Source organism: Pteronotus mesoamericanus, unplaced genomic scaffold, assembly GCF_021234165.1.
Source record: "Pteronotus mesoamericanus isolate MK-2021 breed Mesoamerican mustached bat unplaced genomic scaffold, CSHL_Meso_final contig_221, whole genome shotgun sequence".
Classification (NCBI taxonomy): Eukaryota; Metazoa; Chordata; class Mammalia; order Chiroptera; family Mormoopidae; genus Pteronotus; species Pteronotus mesoamericanus.
In genome coordinates, this window is record NW_026555092.1 from 20,205,209 (window position 1) to 20,223,928 (window position 18,720).

Below are 18,720 nucleotides of genomic sequence, written 5' to 3' on the forward strand. Positions count from 1 at the left end.
CAAGAGGGACAAACACATAGGCCATTTCAGCCTCTGGGAGTGCAATGAAGAAATAAAATGGGGTGATGTGGCAGTGAACACGTGCAACTCAAGAAAAAGTGACATGCTCCGGGCTGGGGAACTGTGGTAGTGACTCAGATGCCAAATGGCCCACGGGACCTGAGTCACGAGGGCAGTGCCGGCCGCAGTGCGGGAGGTGGGCTGTGGGGGAAATGTCAGAAAAGAAGGGGGAGGGCAGGGAGAGCGCACTGGCAGAAAGGTTAGTTCCAGAGGCCCCTTAGAGGTGGCAAAGTCAGAGTCTCAGAGGGTGGACGACCTTGGGGTTACTCTTTATGTCATGACCAACAGGTCAACTGCTGCCTCCACATCTGGCCCTGGGTGACCCTCAGATGCTTGGACTCAACATTATTAGCCACAAACCCATCTCCGTCCCACCAAATCTGCTGCGTCTGACGTGGCAGTCTTGAGAGAGGAGTCACCATTCCCCTATCTCAGTAACTGGCAGCCTCAGTGGTGACAGCTCGTTCCTCTCTTCCCCTCTGAGACGGAGGACTGGGCTGAAACATCCGAAAACAGTGGAAGGGCTCATGCACCAAGTCCCTCCTGCCCTACTGCTTTACAGCTTCCCCATCCTTTCTGTCCCTCCTCCAGGAAGTCACCTCCACCTCTACCTCCTCATCTCTCCCCACCGCAGACTCCTCTTCACTGCCCTCCCTGCCCATAGGGAACTCCTGGTCCAAGGAGAAAAGGGATGAGTCTGGAAGAGAGAACCAATAGACTGGGAAGCTGGTATCGCAGGATCAGCAGGATGGTCTTGCTTTGGGAGTTGGGAATGAAAGCTCGCCTTGGGTGACGGGGCAGGGGTGAGGGCTCTGTGCTCCTCACTTCCTTGCATCATCTCTCCTAGGACAGATGCCTTCTGAGCCCTGCCTGCTCCTCCAGGTGTCCTTCCTTTCTTCTCTGCCTGGGCCCCAGACCCCCTGGAGTGAGCTGCTAATCTTGGGCACACATGGCTTTTTCAGTCCCCCTGTCCCATGAGCCATATTAAGGGAGTTGGCAATGATCCCGAAAGCAACAGGAAACCATTACTGGAAACTGGCAGCAGTCAGACTAAGGTGCTGGTGTCTGATGGGTGGTACAAGGGAAGAGCATGGGAAGGAGGACTGGTCAGAGCCTGGTCACCTCTCCACCTGCAGGCTTGTCTGTGTCAAGCCTCTTATACTGAGTGGCTTGAGGGACAGGGGACTTTGTTCCCAGGAAGTCCAGGTGGAGACAAGAACCAGCCGGGAGAAGGTGGTGTCCTGCCAATCCCAGGGCTTCTCACATACGCTCCCAGATGTGGGAGGGTACTCTCGTGGGGCGGCTTACAAATAAGAGGTGATCTCGAGGAAGCAGTTATTGAATCCACAGAGTCCCCACAATGCCTGGGATGGCTTTGCTGTCTTACCCGCTGCTGGGGCTACTCCTGCTGACCCTGCTGGGGGCTGCCCTGTTGGGGGCTGCCCTGCTTCTCCGACAGCGTGCTCCAGCACGGAGAAAGATCCCCAGGGCACAGAAGCGTAGGGAGACAGCGCTGCAGCAGATGGCAGCCCTGGCACAGCGTCTCCGGCAGCAGGTGAGTGAACATCAATCCCTGGAGCCCCCCAGCCCCAGTCCCAAACGCTGGGTCCTACCTCAGGGCATACCCCTCCCATTGCCTCATCCCCCTCAGAGGACAGGGAGACTAGGGGAAAGTCCCTCATCCCAGCTCTCCCCACGCTAGATCTTTGCGTCATTGTCAGTTCCTTTCCATCTATGTCCTTTGAGCCCCTTTAGGTTGGGAGCAGTGTGTTTTCTCTGTTCTTCCCGTGCCTGGTGCACAGCTCAGTAACATGGTAGTATTCACTGGGTTTTTTGTTGAGCTCAAACAAACTGATGGAGGAACTGGAGGCGGCTGGACAGGTTTCTTTCAGCTCCTGAACATGCCCAAACCACACTGAAACAGGAATGCTAGTCTACATATTCTCCCTCCCATCGCCTGCCCCATTGGGTTCTGTGACTGTTTGCTGAAAACCTGACAGATGCAAAGCACAGGGGGTCACTAGAAATGGGGTCCTCCCAGGACACTATGTGACTTAAAAGAGGGCTTTGACAGCATGGATGGGGATATGTCAAGGCATTGTGATAGCCATTGTGGCCGGGCTGGGATTTGCAGGTGAAGTGACTAATCCACGGATGTGTCAGCTAAGCCAGCCTAGAGTGGCAGAGAGAAGGGTGGGAAGGAAGGGCATGGAGACAACCTCACACTGTGCCTTGGGTTCACTGTATGGCCTGGAGGATGTGACATACCCCTTCTGGGCCTTGGGCTCCTTGACTGCTCCAGAAGGGTGGGCTCAAGTATCTTCAAGTCCTCAACTTTGGTTGATGGTGGTGATGTCTCTCCGGCAACCCTGGGAGGGGGTTTGGGGAGAGTGCCTGAGGTGCTGTCCCTGTGATCTGGAGTTCCTGAGTGTCCTCTGCCGTCCCCTGGATGGTGATAGATGACCCCAATGGGCAGCTTCTCTGCCTGAGCTGCTGCAGTTCCTGAGAATGTGTATTAATATTAATTGGGGCTAATTAGTTGGATAAATCAATCTGCCCCCAGAGAGCAGCTGCCCCTTCTTAGTTGATAGAGAGGAAATCTGGACTAATGGGGTTGCCGTGGCGAATCAGCATGATGGAGAGGATTCCTGTGTGTGTGCAGTGACCTCCTCTGTGTGTGCTGGTGGGTTTGGGTTCCTTTACTGCCAACACCAGGGCCTGCCTGTGTGTGTCCCCTGCTGGTGTGTTTTGTGTGCTGCTTGTGTTTGGTTCTGCGCCTGTGGTGTGTGTGTCTAGTTTGGTATGTATGTGCCATGTTACTGGTTGGAGTGTATACATCTAGATGTGTTTGGGTCCAAAGGTTTGGTTGAGCATGTTATGTGTGGTCACAGGTCTGATGTGTAAGGACATCTTGTTTGGTGTGTGTCTGGGCATCTGGAATATGTAGCTATGCGGTGGGGTACCTGGTGGTGCTGAGTGAGTCTGGTTGGCTGGGGGAGTGAGTGGAAAGTGTTTGGGGTGAGGTCACCCACGTGACTCCAGCCTCCCCTCAAGGCTGTGGGCCTCTTGGCTCTCAGCACCTATTCTCTCCCCAACAAAACTATACGGGTCTGTCCTGGGCACGTTCTCAGTTGGGTCATCCCTCTGCCAGGAATACCCTCAAGGCCTCAGGTGTCCAGCTTTATGTCCCAGGGAAGTGGGAGGCTGAGCTATCGGTCAGACTCTTGTAGAGTTCAAACAAATCCAATTCATTTCAGTTTAACAAAATTTCAGAGTGCTCCTGTGGATCTTGCCTTCTGCTGAACCTTGGGGACAGATTCATCATTGAGATGAATCTAACATCTGACTCAGACTTGTCTTAAAGATGTTCTCACTCTGGGAAAGGTGTAGTGGAAACAGATGTTTCAACCAGGGTGGGAGGAAGCTCTGCTGAATGCGACCTCAGCCGGATGCCTGTGGAGCTGCAAGACTTGGCAGAAGGGGTGATTTGCTCTGCCTGCAGTAAGTCATGTGGGGAGGGCTCCAAAGAGCTGAGCCTTGCAAGATGTGTTGTTTTCCAAAAGGAGAAATGGCAAGTATAGGTGGTACCAGACAGAGAAAAGCTTAAGATAAGGCAGTGTTTCTGTAGAACACATAGAAAAAATTTTTATTCTCACCTGAGGACATTTTTTCATTGTTCTTAGAAAGAGAGGAAGGGGATGGGGAGAGGGGGAGAGAGAGAGAAAGAGAGAGAGAGAGAGAGAGAAATCAATGTAAGAAACATCATCTACTGGTCACCCTCTTGTAGGTGTGACTGAGGATAGAACCCACATCTTGGGTATGTGCCCTGACCAGGAATGGAACACGTGATGTTTCAGTCCACCAGACAACACTCCAACCGAGTGAGTTACAGAGGCCAGTGTATAGAAAATATGTGTAGGGTCCCCTGGGGGAAACAGACAAGCTGCTCATGGCTGAAGGCTGCTTACCAGGAGGCTCTGGTCACCTCAGGGGGAAATTGGTTGTCCTGAGAATTGAGGATTTTTATGATATTAAACAAGTTTATTCACCTCTTTAGAAATTTAATAATAAATCAGTATACTAAAAACTTTAAAATACATTTTTTCTCCTTTTTTAAAGATTTTATTTATTTATTTTTAGAGAGAGGGGAAAGGAGGAAAAGGAGGGAGAGAAGCAGAAATCAGTTGCCTCTTTCATGCTCCCAAGGACTTGGCCTGAGAACAAGACATATGCTCTGACTGGGAATCAAACTAGTGATCTCTCAGTCTACAGGGTGGCCCTCAATCTACTGAACTACACCAGCCAGGGCTATTTTCTTTGATTCTCAAACCATGATAGAAGGCAGCCAGGTGAATGTGGAGAAGGCAAGATGTCCACGGGGCTATAGGACTTGGCAACAAGGTGTGATTTGTTCTAAACTAAACTATATATTACAACAGTATAAAAGCAATGTAAGTTGAGGCTCAATTCTTTCTTCAAATGATTCTAACCATTTCCAAATAATTTGTTGATATTTTAGAAACCTTGTGAGGATCTTTTGATGTGGCTATGATCTTTGGAAGATGTCCCTCTCTTTCAAAGCTCTCCCAGTTAACTGAGAGTCATTAGATGACTTGCTTGTCTCCATTTTGTTTAGGTTTTTGTTTCCCCCCCCCCCTGGAGTTTGGTTCTGTTCTTTTATTTGGGACACATTGCTTTGTCTCCTAATTTTGACTGCCTTCCTGTGCTTGTTTCTATGTATTAGGTAGAACTGCTATGTCTCCTGGTCTTGGGAGAGTGGCCTTATGTAGTGGGTTCCTCTGGTCACCTAAGCTGGGAACTCTAGGGCCCCCCTATCTGGGGCTGCATACACCCCCCTGTTGTAGCTGAGCTTTGTTTGCTCTCGGCACAACAATGGGAGAGATTTAGCCACAGGCCAGTCGGCCTCGCCTCCAGCAGAGGATCTGCTGTGCAAGGACCCCAACCATGGAGCAGGACTTACCTCAGTGAGGCTCTGATGCCTGAAGAGTCTGCCCCTTGAGTGTATAGCTGGTGGAAGAGGTTGGGTGGCACTCCAGAGTGATCTGAAGCTGTTCACCAGGTGTGCTGGCTCTGGGGCCTCCTAGGAGGTACAGACCAAGATCAGCTGCCCTCTGTGCCCTGTCTAGGGCTACCCAGCATGAGCTACATAGCAATCCGCAGATGGCTGTTGCTTATGCTGGTTTTGGAGGTGCCCAGGACCAGCAAAGCTGTGAACTGAGGCCAACTGCCACTAGTACTGGGCCTGGGATGCTGGGTACTCAGGTACTCAGAGGCCAGATGCTCTGCTTGTTTGGGGTCTGTGAACCTTTGAGGGATTTTAGGAAAGTTCACAGCATAAGCAAAGAAAGGCCATTTGTATTAAAAAGCCACTTAAAGTGGCTCAGATAGGCCTATAGTTGGGTGGACTGGGGTGTTAGGTAATCACCAGGGCCAAACAACTTGTTCAGCCAGGTTGATGGAGGCTTAGATATGGTACCTGCTTGCCAGCTCTGTGTGGGGAGAGTTCAGCAAAGGAACAATAATCTCTGCCAGCACTTCTGTCTGAGAGAAAGCTGCCCTTCCAGCCCCTACCCCAAAGCCAGACAATTTACTTTCTCCCTGTTTGTCAGGCTGGGGAATTTTGAGCCAAGACTTTAAGACAGAAAAACAGCACAGTGAATAGAGGGATTGTGCAGTGTGGCTAGAACAACGGCAGTATATGGGGGGCAGGGGGCAGATAAAAAGGAGGCTGGTGAGATGGACCCTTGGGGGCCCAGGCAGGGAAAGGGCTTAGTGTAGTGCCTGGCACCCAGTAAGTGCTTCATCAAGAAAGCTTCCCCCCCCCTAGAGCCATTAGAGGGTAATGGTGAAGCTGTAGGTGACCTGAGTTTAAGTCCAGGCTCCCTTACTTTTATGACCTTGCTCAAGAGAGTTAACCTCTCTGTTAGTCAGTTGCTTTCATTGGTGACATGGAAACAATAATAAGAATACCTATCCAAGGATTTTTGTGAGAATTTAACGAATTGGTGCAGGCAAAGTATTGACATGCATTGGTTTATCTGAAGATGAACACATGTTATATACTTATATTGAAAGCCTTATAAACTATACTGAGGAGAATGTTGTTGCAACTTTATTCTCAGGGCAACTGGGACCTATGGTTAGGTTTAGACTATATAAGATCTTAAAAGGATCGCCTAGGTCGTAGTAAAGAGGTTGAGCTGGAGGGGAAGACTAGAGTCAGGGAGTCCAGTGAGGAGGCTTTTGAGAAAACTGAGAAACAGGGAAGGTTCTAGGCAGGAAAGAGGCTGGAGAGTCAAAGGTGGGAGATATGAGGGAGGCAAACCCACCTATTGGCAGTATGCATGGCCAAGAGAGTGGTTACTGGGGTCTTATTGCCTGCTGTGGATCTGTGCTCTGGCACTTAGTAGCTGTGTGTCCTTGGGCACACAGCTCTCTCTCTTTGTGTGCCTCAGGGTCCCAACTGGGGCTAAGGAGGACTAAGGGAAGACAGCTTCACTGAGTGTGAGCTGTGTGCCAGATCCTTGTCATGCTTGCCCCTGACAGGAGGCCTGAGGGGCTAGTGTCAGGCTTTTCTTCTTTCCCTGAAGGATCTGGCTCAGAGCAGCTGGCGGGCCTGTCTGCGGTCACCCTCGATGACTTACTAATGATTGACTTCTAGTCTTTTCCTCTCTGAGCACACTTAGGCCATGGCAGGGGAAGGGACCTACCCTGGATCACCCAGTTAACCCGTGGCGTGGTCTTCTGCCACCCATGGTAGACTCTTGTCCTTTCCCAAGGTCAGATCAAGAGAGATGTGGGGACTGGATAAGAAGGAAATGGGGGATGCCGGTTGCTCCCCTAAAGGCAAACGACACAGAATTGAGCATCATTTCCATAACGTTTGAGTCCCAAGATGTGCATATAAAGTCACTCCCACTCTAAATATGCTCCTGAATAGCAATACTAGGGGGCAGAGTCTCCTCTGAGCCAGGTACTGGGAAGGGCATTGGGGAGACAGAGACAGAAAGGAATATGTGTTCCCTGCAGGGCTTTCATGGCAACCTAGAGACAGACCAATAAATGTTTTTCATGCTAAGGGCGAGCACAGGGATGGGTATGCACTGAACATATGGATGTGTGTGTAAATGTGTGTACATTGGAATATGTGGGGTGTGATGTTGAATGTGTGGGAGCAGGCCTGAATGAATCTGTCTTTGATACCTGCCTGCCCCACCCCATCTCTGCAGGAGCCAGACCTGGACCCCAAGCCCATCCTGGAGCTGCCCCTTATGGAGCTGGCCCAGAAATTGCAGGCAGAAGAACTGAGTCTGGACAGTGTCCTCTGTAGCTACTTAGAGGAGGTAAGGGTCAGGGGTCAGAGGTCAGGACTCAAACATGACTCTGGGCTGGTGTGGGGTATGTCACCTGTCATTGTTCTACGTAGAGGAGTTGGGGGGTAGATGTAACTCTGGTGTTGTGGGTAGGTTGGGAGAGTGCTCATGCCACAGTCATCTGTCACTTCCATTCTGCTCTGAGTCAGGGTGTGGGGAGAGGCTGGGATGACTGAATGTCCTGTCCCTGACCTCACCCTGAGCCTTTATCTGGTTTCTCTCAATGTTGCTCAGGCGCTGAAGGTGCACCAGGAGGTGAACTGCCTGACGGATTTCTTGGGGGAATGTGAGGAGCAACTGCAGACATTGAAGAAGCTCAAGAAGAGTGAGAGAGGCCTTCTATATGGGGTCCCCATCAGCCTCAAGGACCCCTTTGACTGCAAGGTGAGCCCTGGGGTATGCATGCACAGGTGTACATGTATATGTGGGTGCATGCATGCCACTGAGCCTGTGAGCACCTGAGTGTGTGACATGGATGCTTCACTGAATCCAGGATGCACAGCTAGAAAGTGGCCAACTGGGACTGAACCGAGCAGTTGCTATCAAACCTGAACCCAAACTCTCAACCACCATGTTCTTCTGCTACCTGTGAATCCCCTTAAAGTTCAGCACTTGTGTGTCAAGAGGATGTGAGAATGAATGTGAGTGGGGGTGGAGAGAGGATGAGAGTCTGTTCATTGGTTGATTCTACCTGACCCCCAAGGACTGAAGTTCATGTCATTTCTGTGCAGGGCCATGATTCTACATGTGGGTTGGCTCAGTACCTGGAGAAGCCAGCGGCTGAAGACGGGGTCATTGTGAAAGTTCTGAAGGCCCAGGGAGCTATTCCATTTGTTAAGACCAACATCCCCCAGACACTGCTCAGGTGTCTGAACTGGGCAGGCTGGGGCAGGGGCGGGGGTGGGGGCAGGGCTGGTGCTGGGTCCAGGTCTAGGTCTGGGGCTGAGGCTGGGGCTGGGCCCGGGGCTTGGCCCAGGGCTGAAATAACAACTTAAAGTCCTGATTCAGAGCAGAGGGCGAGGTGGGACCCAGTCATGGAGACCTCAAGGCTGGAGGTTCCTGGGCAAATCTTTGTGCCCTCTGAGTCTCAGCTTCCTCTTTGTGTGTGTGCTTCATGGTTTCTAAGGGCCCTCAAGTTCAGAGTTATTGAAAAGTTACATGTCTGTTTCTCTCCCAGCTTCTGTCTCTAATTGTTCTTCTCATCCCTTATTCTCTCTCTTCCCTACTCAGCCTTTGTCATACCCTTTTTTATGAGAAAGCTGTTCCTAGTTCTGACAGCAGAGCTGTGGGTTCCTTGCTCCTTATTTTAGGTGTGTTTAGTGTCTGTTCTGAGTCTTTCCTGCAGCAGTGGCTTCTCACCTCAGCCAAAAGGGAAGCCAGGAAGCCTTGCCCCCAGGGAGGAGCTCATGAGTTGAAGCAGCCCTGTGTTGACTCCTGAGGGTGGTTGGCTCCTATTTGGGGAAGGACCAACTTTCCCAAATTAAACCTTCAGCTTCCAACTCCTTTTCTTCTGCTTCCTTCAGCTTTGATTGCAGCAACCCCATCTATGGACAGACTCTGAACCCTTTGAACCTTAAGAAGACTCCTGGAGGGTCCACGGGGGGTGAAGGAGCTCTGTTGACGGCAGGGGGTTCCATCCTCGGCATGGGTACTGACACAGGTGGCAGCATCCGCATACCATCCAGCTTTTGTGGTGTTTGTGGCCTGCGGACCACGGGATACCGCATCAGGTACTCAGTGGTGGTGCTGGAGGTGGGTAGGCTCAGCCCAGCCTAGAGGAACTAGGCATCTGGGGGAGCAGAGGGGCCAGCTCCACACATGAACTCTTATTCACTCAGCTTAGTACTAGGGGAAGTGGGTGGAGATAGAAGGGTTTCAAATAACTCCTGCCTCAGCCACTGCTAAACATACTATGTCTGGGACAGGTGGAATAGACCTTCCACTTATTCATTAACTCATTAATTTATCACTTCACTCTTCAGTACATTTATCCATTGACTTATCCTTTTTCTTATTTATTCATTGATCCATCCATTTATCCATCTACCCATCCTTCATCAATTTACCCACCCATGCAGTCATCATCCTAGTCTCTATTCATCAATTTCACAATTCATCTACCATTTTATTTGTTTAACAAATATTGAGTGTTGACTCTGTGCCAAATACTGTATATTAAGTACTTGGGATACATCAATGAACAAAAGGGACAAATATCGCAGCCCTTGAAAAACTTACATGCATCTTTTCTTCCATTCTTTTATTCATTCATTTATCCATTTATCTTATCCATTCACCCACTCATCTCCTCATCCACTAATCCATATTTGCCTTCATTCACCCATCTCTCCATTCATATTTTCACCTTTCCATCTATCCTACATTCATTCATGTATCTATCTATCCATCCACTCATTTTTCAACCCCACTCTGAGTACCTACTTTGTGGTGACTCTGTGCTGGGGACACAGAGCACTCTCAGACCTAGTCCCTGCCCTTATTAGACCTTCAAATGGCTTAGACAGAAAGTGATCAGGGTTGTAAGAGAAGGTCAAAGCTTGTGGGAACTCACAGGATGAAACCAACATTTTCTTCTTATTAAAGGCCTAGACTTTGAAGTTTTGGAGGCAGGGAAAGGAAAGGGAAGGTTTCCTGGAGGAAGCAGCATTTGAGCTTGGTTTTGAAGGATGAACATGCATAGAAGGTGTGGAGTCTAGAAGTCTGTAACTATAAGCAACTTACTTTGCTTAGAGCAGTATGTGTTCATGGAGGAGCTAGAAGAGGAGGCTGTGGAAGCTGATACTTTATAGAGTCTTGAAGGGCAGTCAAAGAGATCAGATGTTATGCTATGGGTAATGGCAAGTTATAAGAAGGTTGAAGCGACTCCTATTCCTTTGTGCTGAGCCCTGGGGAGTGCCTTGGCTGGGTGCTCAACCTCTTTGGCACCCAGGCCCTTCCCTTCATGTGCTGAGATGGGTTCTTGGTGGGTTGGGTTTTGCAGCTACACTGGAGTTGCCTCCGCTGTGAAGGGCAAGAAATCAGGTAAGCTCCTGTGGTCACTCCTATTCACAAAGCTGCCAGTCTTTCTCCCCGAGGACTTTTCACTCCGCCCCTTTCTCAGACAGATCAGACCCACTGGTGATAAATGTATCTGGGAGAAGGGACTTCTTGGCTTCCACCTGGCCTCCACTAGCCCAGTGACCTTTGCCCCACTGAGAAGTGCTTCCTGTTATCTAGCTTTAATCTTTCCTACCAGTCTCTTGATGTTATGCCCCAGATAGATTCTCCCTCCAGGCACCAGAGCTGCTTTGGCAAGTTTACTAACTCCATCTTGTCCTCAATCCCTGGTCTAGGATGGCCCCAGGAACACTTCCTTTGGCCTTGATCGTGGCCCTGGGCCCCACCCTCTGAGGCCAGGCTGTGGGGGTCCCCAGAACAGAAGTAATGAAAGATGTTTACCTCCCTCCCCTCTTCTCTGTGCAGTGATCACCGTGGCTGGCCCCTTGGCCCGGGATGTGGACAGCCTGGTGCTGTGCATGCGAGCCCTGCTGAGCAAAAACATGCACCAGCTGGACCCCACTGTACCTCCCATGCCCTTCAGGGAAGAGGTAAGCCGGGTGAAAGAGCAGGCCTGGAGGTCTCCTGCCTTTCCCAGCCCTCAGTTTTCATTGACCCGTCTGCCATCAGGGCAATCTCTCTGAATACCTCCTTTCCTAGCCCAAGGTACAGTGAGCAAGATGCCCACATGCTCAACCTTGTTCAACTCCCTACACACATCCTGGTACAATCACCCTGTGAACATTGCCTGACATCCATTCTTTGCCTCTATTGATTTCTCCATCCTCATCTTCTCCCAATAATTCTTTAGCTTAAAAATATTTGTATCTGTTCATCTACTTACCTTCACATCCATTCAACTCCAACTATCTCTTTATCCATTGATTCCTCTATCCATTTAACTCTCTGCCCACCCACCCATTCACTTTCTTATACAATTACCCACTCACTCATTTATAACTCTATCTACCTATTCGCTCCATCCACCCAATCACTCACATCCTCATCCACTTATTATTCTTCCAGGGGTTTCTCCAGAGGACCTAGAGCTTGAAAAGCATACAGGGAGGCTCCAAGGGGATCTTGGAGATCCCCCTGGGTAAGGCCAGGTATGGCCCAGGGCCTCAGTCCACAAGTCTGGCTCCTGGAGAGAGTGAGATCACCTTGTCCCCAGACCAGTCTCCCCTATTCAACCCGTCTTGCCCACAGGTATACTCCAGTAACCGGCCCCTTAGGATTGGCTACTATGAATCAGATGGCTACACTGAACCATCTCCTAGCATGCTCAGGGCTGTGAGGCTCACCTCCAGGCTGCTCCATGATGCAGGACATGAGGTAGGCTTACTTAGCCTTGGGGAAGGGAGGTGCGGGGTGGGGGGCAGGCTGGACTGGTGAGGATGATGGGCTGAACCATTCTTGGAGAGAAAGAAAATTATACCTGAGTTTGAGCTGCTGAGATCATTGTGTTTCCCCTAAGCTTCCTAGAGAAAATGGATGGGGTAGATGTAGGGGGCAGGGGGAGGAGAGCCCACCTTATGGAAAAGACATCAAGATTTTGTGCCTTCTCCTTTCAGTGGTGGGGACTCAAGGACTCACTCCTAAAATTCCTATAGCCTCAGTTTCTGTTGGCCTCCATCTAATGGCTGTAAGGATCTTCCTGTCTTCAAAGTCCTCCCCATCCTGCCTGGACTCTCATGCCCCAGTGGGTTTTCCTGGCACTGCCTCCCCTTTGAGGGGAGGCCACACATGTACTATGTGATCCTGGGCCCTTCTCTTAACCCCCTGAGTCTCAGTTTTCTACCACAAGGGGCAGCTGCGAAGATTAAATGAGTGCACATATGTAAAGTATGCGGTATGGGGCAGGGTTTCAGTGGAGCAGGCAGGATGTAAGGACTGCCTGAATTCCCATCATATCTCTTTAAGGGAGCGGGCATGACACCCACCCGCAGGCCTCCCATGCCCTGCTGCAGAGCTGAGGCAGGATACTAGGAGCACTGTGGTACCCTCTCCTTAAATCCTGAGGGATGCGAACAGAACGCAGGGCTGAGTGGGAGAAGCTCTGGGCCCTGACTCAGCCTCTACCCCCACAGATCATCCCCTTCTCCATCCCCCGGGTAGAGTATGCCTTACTACATCTGTACAATGAGGGTCTGTTTGCCGATGGAGGGGCCACCATTCTTGAGAAGCTGTACGGTTTGTTAGGACTCAGATGCTGGGCATGGTGGAAATGGGGTGGGGGAGGGGACCTGTGGGTCTGGGCTGCGGGGGACGCCAATGATTAACTGTGTGACCTTAAGCAGCAAGTCATCTACTCAGGCTTTGTCTTCAGGGTGCACATGCTTCAGGAGGGGGTGGTGGTGGGAACAGAAGTGTTTCTTTGGGTCTGACCTCCCTCCATAGCTTATCTATGGAGAGGGAGTTGGATGGGCACGGGAGCCAGTTGATGACTGAAAAGCTGTAACTGACCAGGTATGTGTCTGTGGCTCCTCAGTGAGGGGGACATTGTGGACCCCACCATGAAGACGTTAGTCAGCTTCTTCCGCCTGCCGGACCTAGTGAAGTACTTCTTGATCTGGATCCTAAAATACATAGTGAGTATGGGCCGAGGGCGAGGAGGGATTGAGAGGAGGTGAGGCCTGGAGAGGGAGGAGCTCAGAAAGAGGAGGAGGACTGGCTCAAGGAGTGGGACAGGGTCAGAGAAGAGCATGAGACCCAGAGAATATTGGTGGCTCAGAGCTGGGTTCAAGAAGAAAAGGAGCTTGAAAGAGGGGAATGGAGGCCAGAACAGAGGAGTGTTCTTGAGGCTGGGGGTGGGAGGGGGGTTAGGCTTCAGGGAGGCCCTAGGGGGAGGGCATCTCAGAGAGAAGAGGAGATTTCAGAGAGAGGGGAGGGGAATGAGAGAGGAGTGAGGGCCCAGAGGAGGCTGGGCTCAGGCCTGAGTGAGGAGGTGGTGGTGGTGGCTTGTGGAGGACTGGAGGTCTCCAAGTCAGCGTACTGAGCAGAGTTGCTCTTGCTGGACCCCCACCCACGGCAGGTTGGCATTGCCTCATGGTTTCTGAAGTTAGTGTCCCTCTCTCTCCCTACCTCTAGGAGCCCCGAACTGGCAAGAATTTGGAAGGGAATATGGGAGTGGGGTAAGTGGTTGAGTTTCCTCAGGTTCAGCTCACAAGGATTTTCCATGGAGTGGTCATAATTGAGTGAGGGTCATGTGGTTAGAGTTGGCATTCACTGGGGGCAAGAGCTATGTACACTTTGGGATCTAATTAAGGTTTTAGGGTCATGCCTGACACTGTGTTAAATTTAGACTTCTGAGTGTCATTGGGATTGGGGCTGATTTGGGGTTGGGGTTTGATCTGCAGTTAAGCTCTGAATTCAAGCTAGAATTGGGTTGAGTTGTGGGAAAATTTGGGCCTGAGTTAAGGTTAGGTTTGGGCTGGGGTTGAAGTTGTTTTGAATTGAGGTTGGGGTTAGGGTTGGAACAGGGGTAGGGATGTGGTTGGAAGAGGATTCTGGTTTGGGCTTGGGTTTGCTCCTGGGTTTGGCCTGGCGGGGCTTGGAGTTGAGGTGCTGGTTGGAACTGGAGCTGGAGTAGCCTGAGAGCTGGCCTGAGGCCTCACAGGGGAAGGACGAAACCTGTAGTTTTGGGGGGGAGTCTGTGAGTCCTTGGTGGCTGGTGATGGTGGTGGAGTATTGACCAGAGGATGTGTATTCTTGGGAACACTGGACAGGCAAGGTGTCTTGGCCAGGGGACAAGACACAGGGTCATTCCCAACCCATCAACTGATTTGCAGCCTGCTTCTTGGGCAACATGTCCCATTTGTATAAAAGAGGGTCCTCCCATGCTGATCTTTGGACTTCTCAGTCTTCCTCATTCCCCCAGGACACCCAAGAAACTGTGGGAGCTGCACACGGAAACAGAGGTGACATGTGCCTGGCGAGACCTCGAGGGACTGCCAGAGCAGGGACAGCAGACACCTGGGTGGTGACAGGAATGGCCAGATAGAGGGCAGGGCTCTGTCCTGGCCTGCAAGGGAGGCCAGGATGGATCCGGATGGGAAGGCTTAGTGACCTAGGAGGTTAATCTAGCCTGTCTCTCTGGGGCCAGGATGATCTGTTGTCCCCAGATCACTGCAGCTTGAGACCTCCCTTCCCATCCCTTTACCTTGGCACCTGGTAAGACCCTGACCCTCCCCAGATATCTCAGTCTGTATCTCATAGCTTGGGAATTCTTCCCGGTGTCTAACCCCACTCAGCCTGGCAGCACCTTATCTTGTCCTGAAAATAGTGACCTCTGCTGGTTTTACCCCTCCTGCTCCTATTGTCCCTGTAGGAATATCAGCAAGAGTTCATAGCCAAATGGAGGTCCTTGAACCTGGATGTGCTGCTGGCACCGTCTCTGGACCCTGCCTTCTATATAGGCTATCCTTCCAAATCAGCAGGTGAGAGGGCACTTGGTCCTGATGGGGTTGAGACTGGGAGTCTAGGTCTTCTAAGTCCTGCCACAGCCTCTGTGACCTTGATCTTTCTTTTCATTCACTTAAAAATTTATTTTTCTTAAATCAAGATAAAATTCAGAAAACATAAATTCATCATTTTAAAGTATACGATTTAATAGTTTTTAGTATATTCAGAATGTCATGCAACCACCACCATTATCTAATTCCAGGACATTTCCATCAACCTGAAAAGAAATATTGTACCTGTTAGTAGACACTCTCAGTTTCCATTCGCTTTTAAAATGAACTTTATTGAAGTACAAAGTTTCCTCAACTTAAGATGTGGTTATGTACCAATGAACTCATTGTAAGTAGAAAATACCTAAGTTGAAAGTGCATTTAATCTCTTGAACATCATAGCTTAGTCTAGAAAGTTTCTGCTCAATGTATATCACTTTCGCACTCACAAAGTTAAAAAAACTGTAAGTCAAACCATTGCAAGTTGGAGACCATCTCTATAACCTATATGCAATAAAATTCACAGAGAGTGCAATGTGATGAATTTTTAAAAATGTGTATGGTTGTATAACCACCACTATAATAAAAATATATAATATTTCCATCACCAACCAAATTTTTCTCACATCCCTTTGCAATTTATCTTAACCTTAGCCCCTGCAACCACTAATCTGCTTTCTCTCACTATAACTTTAACTTTTCTAGGATTTCATATAAATAGAATCATAAAATATGAGGATTCTGTTTCTGGCTTCTTTCACTAAGCGTATGTATTCACTCTTAACATGCTTTCTGCTGCCCCACTTCTAGAAATGTCTTTAGCTCACCTGAAATGCATAGGGCAGTGTCTGAGACATTGCTGGCTCCCACGCCCAGAACAGGTGCAAGTCTAAGAGGTGATGTCAATGCAGAAGGAAAACCCGCCTCAAGCATCGAGTCCTCTCCCCTGGGTCCCCTCACAGGGGCTGCCCAAAGGCACATCCCACATCTGGCTCTGCTCTCTGATATCCTCTGTCAACATCATTACCTGTGATGCTCACTCCTTGCACACAGGTGGCTGTTGCAATGGAGATGCCTTTTCAATTCAGGATGGCATTGCACACCCCAGCCATCTTGGAGCCCAGTGTACTGGAGGGCATGGGCTGAAGCCTCGGCTAATTACTAGCTGTGTAGCTTGTGAAAAGCCTCCTAACCTGTCCGTCACCTGGGTTTCCTCATTTGTACTCAGGAAATAGTAATCCCCACCTCACAGGGGTGGAGAGCATTCAGAGAGGCAGCAGCGTAGAGAAGCCAGCACAATACCTGGCGCCGAATATTTTGACAATGAGGATTCCCCTTCCCTCCTAGCAGTTGTCAGACGACTCCCCGGCACTGAACTGGCTATTGCGAGCCCACAGGGTTGCAGTTCTGAGAAGGACCCCGAGGGGGCGCTTACTCACATTTCCCCCGACCTGTTGAGTCTTCAGAGTCGGGATTTCCTGAGCTAACCTGGATCTTTCTACAGAGAGCGTCTCTTACACCGGACTGTACAACCTGTTAAACTTCCCTGTTGGCGTGGTGCCTGTTACGACCGTGACACTACAGGACCAAGAAGAACTGGCCTTCTACAAGGGGTACTACGGAGACAAAAGTGACAGAAATTTCGTGGAGGTCAGTTTCCCTCTTATCTCTGCACCCTCTCTGCTCCTCACCCTGCCTCCATTACTGTGTAACAATGGGACTCTACCTTTCTCTGAGCCTCAGTTTCTTTGTCAGAAAAAAATGGGTATTACAAAAAAATCTGCTTTGCAAGGTTACATTAAAGGTTAAATTAAAAAAGATGGAGGCAATTAACATAAGGCCTAGTATGTAGCAAGTGTTCAATAAATGCTACTATTACTAACTCAGAGGTGGCTTAACAAAAAGGAACATTTCTATGGGCCTATTTAATGCAGGGTCTAAAATAACAACCCTGACTTGGGCGAGAGAGAGAGAAAGAGAGAGAAGGAGAGAAAGACTGACTCTGAAAAGTATGCATATGTCTGACATTAAGTAACTTATTTGTCTGGAAATTGATTTTAGTGGTAGAGTTACCCTGTGGAACTGCTGATCTAAATTCTGAGAAAATAGTAGTAATGATACTATCTAATGTGTCTTGAGCTCTTATTCTGATCCAGGAGCTATTTAAAAGTTATATCTATATATGTATATTTGAAGTGTATATATATGTGTATGTATGTATATGTAAGTATATATATGTGTGTATGTATATATATATTTTCCCATAACTATCCTGTGAGGTTTTGCAAATGAGGAAATGGAGACACAGACAGGTTAAAGGACTTGACCAAAGCCACGCAGCTAGTTGAAGTGGAAGAGCTAGGACTTGAAGCCACATGACCTGTTTTGAGAGACAAAGGCAGATAAAGGCTTACATGATATCATCATAAAGCAGCGATTTTCAACCTTTTTCATTTCATGGCACACATAAACTAAGTACTAAAATTTGGCAGAGCATCAAAAATATATTTTTTGCTGATTTGACAAAAAATAGGTATAATTTTGATTGATTTATAAAATAAAATTGTAGTAATCAACTACCCTTTTTGCACTAAAGTGACTTTTTAAAAAAATCAGGTGCCTATATTTGTATATAAGCATTTCCGATACTAAGAATTAACCAATCAGACACAACCTTATTATGCGACATGATCACTAAGATGCAACTTTATTATATGACTTATATAGTTATGGTTCAAGATAGGGCGTTCACGCCAGATGGCTAATGATGTGTTGGTTGTTGTCATTTTTCTTTGACAATCTAAAGGAAAAGAAGTCAGGGTCCCTGACTAAAGAGTCTGGTCTGGCATGTTTTAAAAATTATTGCAGCACCTCAGTTGAAAATCGCTGTCATAAGCAATGAAAACATGTTTGAATTCCTACAAGTATGTTTGGATTTCATGGGAGGCACTCAGGTTCAGCCCCCTCTTTCACTGCCAAAGTGTAACCAGGTTTTGGATCAGGGATTTGCACATTCTTCTTTCCTTTGCTAAGAACATTGGGTGGATATTCGGTTTTATATTTTCTTGTTATAATCGGCTCTTTGCACAAGGAGGAAGTTTTACCCTGGAAAATTGTAGACAAAGAACAGTTTTGCCAGTTTTTACCGAGGGTTGAGGAAGCCTGAACTGCAGGAAATCTCTATCTTAATATTTATTGGAGATAAGATATTTGAATTAGTCCATACCTATGGGTGGTGAGGAAGGCCGAGCAAGGGGCTTGTGGGCAGGAAGCAGGCTCTGATTCACAAACACTCTCTGTGCAGGCGATAAAAGGATCCGTGGGGCTTCCAGTGGCTGTGCAGTGCATTGCTTTGCCATGGGAAGAGGAGCTGTGTCTTCGGTTCATGAAGGAGGTGGAGACCCTGGCCAAAAACCAGAGTGAACCCAAATGATGGGCTGTTTCTTCTGCTGGAGATCTTCCTACATTCTCATCCATGTCTGTTCCCAATGCCCTTCCCTTCTCATAAATATCACATCCTGTCATATCTCCTCCCGAAGCCCACCAGATTCTTTTTCTTTTTCTTTTTTCTTTTGTAGTCTCTCTGTCCTTGTGGGTGCTTAGTCTATGGACTCGGATCCACCCAAGATGGGTATCCAGGGGTCAATAAACATTTTTGACTGGCCAGCCTTGTGGTCTCTGATCTAAGTGGCACTGTAGCTTCCTGGTAGCCTTATGCCTCCAGCTGTTCTCCAGCTCAGTCCCTCAGATGCTAT

General features: G+C 48.9%; 1 protein-coding gene across 1 annotated transcript; it reads left to right on the plus strand.

Moving 5' to 3' along the window:
• The first annotated feature begins 1,420 nt into the window (after positions 1-1,420).
• On the plus strand, positions 1,421-18,398 carry LOC129069123 (vitamin D3 hydroxylase-associated protein-like). Its single transcript, XM_054571636.1, has 15 exons — positions 1,421-1,615; positions 7,311-7,424; positions 7,689-7,838; positions 8,186-8,319; positions 8,978-9,184; positions 10,456-10,496; positions 10,938-11,062; positions 11,721-11,846; positions 12,602-12,699; positions 13,003-13,102; positions 13,602-13,645; positions 14,392-14,431; positions 14,842-14,950; positions 16,470-16,615; positions 18,270-18,398. The coding sequence occupies exons 1-15, from the start codon at positions 1,421-1,423 to the stop codon at positions 18,396-18,398; spliced, it is 1,758 nt and encodes a 585-aa protein (XP_054427611.1).
• Positions 18,399-18,720: the final 322 nt, after the last annotated feature.